We start from the raw sequence: 8,326 nt of genomic DNA, 5'->3' as shown, positions 1-8,326 counted from the left end.
CTGAGAACCGAACTATCCGCCTCGTGTGTCTGCATCTGGGTCATATCCTGAGTCGTGATACCTATGGTTTATTATGTGTAGGTCTATGTGAGTCACATGTTAAATGCAAGACTCATGGATTTACATAGGCCTACAAGACTATTTGGTCGGTAATGTGAAATCACATGTTAGATGGTTTGTTGTGTGCGATCAATTACAGTAGGTTATAGGGTAGGCTATGTTTTTATGATAATTTAATGATGATTTGAGTGCCCACATTTTGGCTCACCTACATTTTTGCTGGCCCTGCCATCAACGGATTTCTGCCTACACCACTAGTCTGAAAGTTGGTTGAATATGCAAAACATTTGGCACTCTTGGTCTATAAAAACGGTCCACATTTATATGATTGACATAAATAAAGCCGTTTTATAGGCTTGTTTGACACTGTGACATATGTAAACATTGGAAATGTTACAACACTGAATTTATCTGATTCATAATTTCTCAAAGTGTACACTAGCTGATAAACTAATATTGTTTTTCCAGCTTGAAGTGTTCTTCACCTGTACCTGTGTCTCACGGTCACATTTTGACAAGTAATCAAACTTCATGACTTTGCTGCCCTACCTTCACCTGAAAGATATGTCAGAAATTCATCAGAAAGATATGTCGCCTACTTACTCATTATCGTCTCCATAAACGCTATCTGTAATTTACCATAAAATGACCGGCATACTGAGTCACAGAGGGGGGGGGAGTGGTCTCCACTGCGTAATGTGGCGCGTGAGCCTACGTTATCCAGCCTGAACTCCAAAACGAAGAATCACAGGAGCCCGCAACACTCGCAGAAGAGGGACGCGCAATTGAAGTTAGTCAACGACAATTTAAGCTGCAGCAGTATTTTAAAGTTTTGATGTATCTGGAATAGATTTTGACACTGGTGGATCCCTGACTTCATTTTTCAAGGACTCTCCCTCACCAAGAACATTGAAAAGGAGTGCTCAATGAATTTTGGATCGACAAAAACAAAGGTAATATTTATATTGCATTCCAATGGTAGAACTGATGGCTGAAGCTCGGACGAGGAATGCATTGTTAGATTGTTCCAAACATGCAGACGTTCTGTTTCGTAGGGGTTTGAATGTTGACGGAAAAAAATGTCTAGATCAATTTCAGATCTGACAGTAAATGTTTTAAATGTGCACCCTGGGTGTCGTATATAGAGTATGTTATAGTTGATTATTCCCTAATTTACAATATTATCACTTTATTTTCCTCTGCAGACTATTGCGCTTTCAATTTTATTTTTACAGACACGTTTGCAACAACGCTAAAATGAACTATACCATTGACACCCCGTTTACAATCTGAAGTTCCCGATGATATGTCACAATCTCAGGTTCAATTCCCCTTATTGATGTCTTCAGAGTGTATGGTGATTTGACTCTGTAGACACAGTGTGCAATGCATAGGGTTAAATAGAGATTGGGAGAAACCTATTGATTTCTGTTGAACAAATAAGATGTATATTGCACTACATCAGTAATTTACAGAATTATTTAATCATGCAATACAATAGTTGGCTTCTATTTTATTAGCACTCTGGAAAGATGTGTACATGGTGATGAGAGCGTTACAATTACATTAGTTATGTAGTCTATACATGACAACTATTCAACAACTATAAAGCTCTCTAGAGAATGTACACTTGCATGTAGCCTACTATATTAATTTGTGTTTATTCCTGGCAGTGGGCATACAATGTATTTTTATATACTGAGGCTAGGGGAAATGTATTTATTTATTTACTTACTTATCAGCTGCAGTGTCAAGTGTCATCTAATGATGCCTCTGTTCTTTTGTCCTGACAGTGTTGCTGTAATCGACAGACAGGAGGCCCCGTTTTTCTTTCTCAAGTGGACCGTCGTCCTCAGTCAGCTGCTCTTTCAATGTGGGATACCGTTTTGCTCCTTTAGCCAGGCTGAAATCCACCAGGTTGAGGACCTCCCTCATGGCGGCCTTTTTCTTCGGGCTGCTTCTCTTCGCGATGCAGTCCCCCCCTATCCCCTCCAGGCCCACGGAGAGGGGTGACGGTGACCGGGGATCCCCTCCGTCCCACACTGCCTCTTCCCCCTTGGCCCTCAACGACACCGGGGCCACCGGCCACCCCAACGGAACCTTCCAGCAGTTGCCCGACATCATCATCATCGGCGTGAGGAAGGGCGGCACACGGGCGCTCATTGAGATGCTCAGCCTGCACAGCGCGGTAGCGGCGGCCGAGAACGAGGTGCATTTTTTTGACTGGGAGAGCCACTTCCAGAAGGGCATACCCTGGTATCTCAGCCAGATGCCATTCGCCCTCCCCTACCAGCTGACCGTGGAGAAAACCCCTGCCTACTTCACCTCCAGCAAGGTGCCCGAACGCATCCACCACATGAACCCAGACATCAAGCTGCTGCTCATTCTCCGGGACCCAAGCGAGCGGGTTCTGTCGGACTACACCCAGGTATTCTACAACCGTCTGCAGAAGCACAAGCGCTACCAGCCCATCGAGTCGTTGCTTGTGAAGGACGGGGAGATCAACCTAGGATACAAAGCCCTCAACCGTAGCCTGTACCACCTGCACCTTCAGAACTGGCTGCGTTACTTCCCCCTAGAGAGCATCCATGTTGTGGACGGGGATAAGCTGATCAGGGACCCCTTCCCGGAGATGAAGAGAGTGGAGAGGTTCCTGAACCTAGAGCCACAGATAAACGCATCTAACTTCTACTTTAACAAGACTAAAGGGTTCTACTGCCTGAGGGACCACGGGCGAGAGCGTTGTTTACATGACTCTAAGGGCAGGGCGCACCCTCACGTGGCTCCCGCCATCCTCCACAAACTCTACAGATTTTTTCAGGAACCCAATAGGAAGTTCTTTGAGCTGGTGGGCCGAACATTCAACTGGAACTGAGTTGTTATTCAGCCGAGTTTGTATTAACCACAGTTCTGAATCTCATGTTAAAGAGCTGATCCTGAATCTAATGTACAGAGTATAAAAGGGAGATTTAAGCTAGATATATATTTGTATTATTTGAAACATGTGGCAGCATTCTGACCAGCAACAATCAAGACAGACTTAGCACATCTGTTTTTTTGTCGACATCTTCAGTCATTGCAAGTCGATACAAGTTTATTTTGGCTTTTTGTTTTGGCTTCATCGATAACCAGGTGTCCTCACCTCTCTGTGTAGTGCATGGCAGAGACATACATTATTATTTAGCTATAAATCACTTCAAAGCAGTGGAGTGATCGACGATAAGGGCATTCAAAGGTCAATTTAAGTTAATGTGTCACATGCAATTGTTAAGGATTGCAAGTCTGCAACAACTCATTTGAGCATCAATATGAAGTACAATGTGCTGGTCTATTTCCATTGATATTCTGTCGTCAGTAACACAGATGTTATTTTGGCTAACAGTCATTATTCAGTGTTCTGAATGGTCTATATGCTGCTACGCAATTATTATAATACTTTTTTTTCAGGCACATTCATACTGAATAGATACAATATCTGTACTTTGTTACTCAATGGCTTCTTAAACTAAGGGTCAAATAAGTATTATGGTCATTGCTCTGTACACATGTACTACAGTATACTGTAAATAATATTATAATAGATTTTTTCTAAAGTGAAGGATTAACACAATAATAAAGATGTATTTTGCTATGACGTGTTTTTGGTCTTCCTCTGTATGTACACCTCATATTTGATCCCACAAAGTTATTTAATTTTGAGGATATGAGGGGAAAAAGTAGTCTTACTCAGAATGTGATATGCAATGGTCAACAAAGCGTAACAGGCTGCTAACGTACACATTCGGAGTCGGGTATGGGATGTTTCGTCATTTGTATAATTATGGTTAAAGGAGATGAACATGATGCTAAGATGAGATTTTTCCAATGATTTATAGCACTCCATTAATTCCTATGGAGGACTGCTCCTACTGGGGAGTGCCAATATGGCCGACCGGTGGATTCAAAGCCTCTCAATGGCCAATACAGCATAAGCAATCCAGGGTTTATATACATCATTGGATCTTTAACAAACATTTCAGACTTGAAATGCCTGCTTGGCCACCCTGTATATGTCTAAGCCAGTGTAAACAGAAGCTCTCTTTAACAGCTGTGGGAGACACTTCTGCTTTGTTAGTAGTGGGTGCTGAGGACCGAGTAGTGGGTGCTGAGGACAGATGCTAGTTTGTTGCTTCTTGCATTTATGTGAGATATCATGCTGACATTCCATGTCTGTACAATATGCTGTCTGGTATGTTTTTCATGTACAGTTCGGAAGTCGGAAGTTTACGTACACCTTAGCCAAATACATTTAAACTCAGTTTTTCACAATTCCTGACATTTAATCCTAGTAAAAATTCCCTGTTTTAGGTCAGTTAGGATCACCACTTTATTTTAAGAATGTGAAATGTCAGAATAATAGTAGAGAGAATTATTTATTTCAGCTTTTATTTCTTTCATCACATTCCCAGTTGGCCAGAAGTTTACATACAGTCAATTAGTATTTGGTAGCATTGCCTTTAAATTGTTTAACTTGGGTCAAACGTTTCGGGTAGCCTTCCACAAGCTTCCCACAATAAATTGGGTGAATTTTGGCCCATTCCTCCTGACAGAGCTGGTGTAACTGAGTCAGATTTGTAGGCCTCCTTGCTTGCACATGCTTTTTCAGTTCTGCCCACACATTTTCTATAGGGTTGAGGTCAGGGCTTTGTGATGGCCACTCCAATACATTGACTTTGTTGTCCTTAAGCCATTTCGCCACAACTTTGGAAGTATGCTTGGGGTCATTGTCCATTTGGAAGAGCCATTTGCGACCAAGCTTTAACTTCCTGACTGATGTCTTGAGATGTTGCTTCAATATATCCACAACATTTTCCTTCCTCATGATGCCATCTATTTTGTGAAGTGCACCAGTCCCTCCTGCAGCAAAGCACCCCCACAGCATGATGCTGCCACCCCCGTGCTTCACGGTTGGGATGGTGTTCTTCGGCTTGCAAGCCTTCCCCTTTTTCCTCCAAACATAACGATGGTCATTATGGCCAAACAGTTCTATTTTTGTTTCATCAGACCAGAGGACATTTCTCCAAAAAGTACGATCTTTGTCCCCATGTGCAGTTGCAAACCATAGTCTGGCTTTTTTATGGCGGTTTTGGAGCAGTGGCTTCTTCCTTACTGAGCGGCCTTTCAGGTTATGTTGATATAGGACTCGTTTTACTGTAGATACTTTTGTACCTGTTTCCTCCAGCATCTTCACAAGGTCCTTTGCTGTTGTTCTGGGATTGATTTGCACTTTTCGCACCAAAGTATGTTATCTCTAGGAGACAGAATGCGTCTCCTTCCTGAGCGGTATGATGGCTGCGTGGTCCCATGGTGTTTATACTTGCGTACTATTGTTTGTACAGATGAACGTGGTACCTTCAGGCGTTTCAAAATTGCTCCCAAGGATGAACCAGACTTGTGGAGGTCTACAATTTTTTTTCTGAGGTCTTGGCTGATTTCTTTTGATTTTCCCATGATGTCAAGCAAAGAGCCACTGAGTTTGAAGGTAGGCCTTGAAATACATCCACAGGTACACCTCCAATTGACTCAAATGATGTCAATTAGCCTATCAGAAGCTTCTAAAGCCATGACATCATTTCCTGGAATTTTCCAAGCTGTTTAAAGGCACAGTCAACTTAGTGTATGTAAACTTCTGACCCACTGGAATTGTGATACAGTGAATTATAAGTTATATCATCTGTCTGTAAACAATTGTTGGAAAAATTACTTGTGTCATGCACAAAGTAGATGTCTTAACCGACTTGCCAAAATGATAGTTTGTTAACAAGAAATTTGTGGAGTGGTTGAAAAACGAGTTTTAATGACTCCAACCTAAGTGTATGTAAACTTCTGACTTCAACTGTAAGTGGTTGCAGGAGGATATTTGGTGTAGAGAGAAAGGTATGTGTGTTATGAGTGCATTCTAGCGGGAGGATACAGGAAAGGTAAGGTTAAATCAAACCGTGTTTAATCAAAATAGAAGTTGTTTATGACTTAGGGTGTGTTCATACTATATATATATATATATTAACAATGAATTATTCATTCAAACCTTTTCTGGTGCTATCATGGGACTCTTTAGGTATTTGAATCAAGAAAAGTAGTTCAACCAGTTCACATTATATTGTGTTGAATTTAAAGACATGTAACTTTTTGGGCGACCCAACCAAATGCACATAGAAATGTAAGTTATAGATCTATCATTCTCATTGAAAGCAAGTCTAAGAAGCGATATATATGTTCTACGTGTGCTATTTCTATGCTTCCTGTGAAGATTCGTTTTTGCTTACCTTCGGTTTTGTACAACAGCTTCAAAAACCTGAAAATATAATATTTTGGGTTTTTGAAAATATATTTCACAGCGGTTTAGATGGTACAATGATTCTCTACACAATGCATTGCTTGTTTTGTCACATAAACTGAAATTAGGCAAACTATTCGAATTTTAGCAACCAGGAAATGGCGGAGTGATTTCTGCATATTGCACCTTTAATTCTGTGGTAGCCTAGTTCCACATAGAACCATAGAGCACCTCCAGGACTGCCCAGACAGATCCATAATCCTCTTAATCTCCTTAATGCAGAACAAAGCATTCTTACTACCTCTTTCAGTCAGTGGGGACCCATGCTGGCTAAGTTCCTCTGAGGTCACATATGGTTTTGTGGATAGTGTTGAGTAATGCCATCAGCGGCCGTCATCAGAACATGTCGAAGCAGGTCACAGACATCAAGGAAGAGAGAGAGATAGATACAAAGCAAAGAGAGAGTGCCTGAAAATAGGGAGAGATGAAAACCCCTAGTAACATTATCACTTTTTTTTAGCTCAAGGTTGCGTTAGTATATTATGTTTTGAGTGACATTGCTTTTGGCTTTGATGGAAATGTTTCAGGCCTCCAGACAGACTCCAGACAGCCTCCAAGGGGGACTCAACTGGGGAAAAACTCAGCAGGGGGGTACTCATATACACCCTCCCTAAAATCAAGGATACATTCCAACAGATGATCTCTCCTCTGTGACCTTTGTTGACCTTTCCAGGTCAAACAAGGACTCTCCTTTCCTGTAAGTATCCACTCTTCGCTGAGCCGGACTCCTAAGTGGAAGGTTTCGTTGAGAGACAAGCAGCAGTGAAGCCAGCAGGAGACCATAAGAGAGAGTCTCTTGAGACAAAAGCTTGTTCACAGATACTACGAAAAACTACACCTATCAAGCTAAGTGCTATCTCAAATAGTTTTTTTGTCAAACTTGCCATTGAAACTACATCTCTCAGTGTTTAGAGAGGACACAACCTTTCTCTGACATACTCCTAAAAGTCCAACTGTAGCCATAAATCTACCCACACTTTATACAATATTAACACAGCATCTATTAAGAGTTCATGAAGGCCTCACGAGTCCAATCAGCTGTGGAGCTTATCAAATCAGAAGTTTACAGTTGCAGATATCCCTTTAACATCGCTAAATTAATGTGAGCCACATCATTAATTGGTCTAGGTTGAGGGCATGCTGAGGGAGTGTGGGGGAACTGACTGAGTGTGTGCAAGTCAGACTAATGGACTGGCACTACTTCTGGTGTACTTTCCCCCTGACACCATATTGCTGACCATGGAATATTCTGGATGACATCTACACACACACAAACACACACACACACACACACACACACACACACACACACACACACACACACGCACACACACTCTCCCGTCTATCCCCTGCCAGTCCACTCTTGTTGTTTTTGAAGGGCTTGTTTCCTCTGAATTACAATCAGACACTCATACTGTGGACTTTAAAGGGATGATGTGATCCGATGGAGCATGACCCCTTCTCTGGTTACCAGGGCCGCAGCCTTCTTTTAATTCCAATAGATTGTTTGTCCACTCAATGTGTGAAGGGCAGCAGAAATGAGAACCACACACACCAGCATAAACTCTCTCTCTCTCTCTCTCTCTCTCTCTCTCTCTCTCTCTCTCTCTCTCTCTCTCTCTCTCTCTCTCTGTCTCTCTCTCTCTCTCTCTGTCACACATACACACCAAGACACATATACAGTTGAAGTCGGAAGTTTACATACACCTTAGCCAAATACATTTAAACTAAGTTTTTCACAATTCCTGACATTTAATCCTAGTAAAAATTCCCTGTCTTAGGTCAGTTAGGATCACCACTTTATTTTAAGAATGTGAAATGTCAGAATAATAGTAGAGAGAATAATTTATTTCAGCTTTTATTTATTTCATCACATTCCCAGTGGGTCAG

General features: G+C 41.7%; 1 protein-coding gene across 1 annotated transcript; it reads left to right on the top strand.

Annotated features, from left to right (window-relative positions):
• Nucleotides 1–856: 856 nt before the first annotated feature.
• Nucleotides 857–3,684, top strand: hs3st1 (heparan sulfate (glucosamine) 3-O-sulfotransferase 1). Its single transcript, XM_084149985.1, has 2 exons — nucleotides 857–1,013; nucleotides 1,854–3,684. Exon 2 carries the CDS (start codon nucleotides 1,994–1,996, stop codon nucleotides 2,933–2,935), a length of 942 nt encoding a protein of 313 aa, XP_084006111.1. The 5' UTR covers nucleotides 857–1,013; nucleotides 1,854–1,993; the 3' UTR covers nucleotides 2,936–3,684.
• Nucleotides 3,685–8,326: the final 4,642 nt, after the last annotated feature.

Source organism: Coregonus lavaretus (assembly GCF_964263955.1).
Source record: "Coregonus lavaretus genome assembly, chromosome: 32".
In the NCBI taxonomy this organism is placed as follows: domain Eukaryota; kingdom Metazoa; phylum Chordata; class Actinopteri; order Salmoniformes; family Salmonidae; genus Coregonus; species Coregonus lavaretus.
This window is presented reverse-complemented; position numbering and strand designations above follow the sequence as displayed.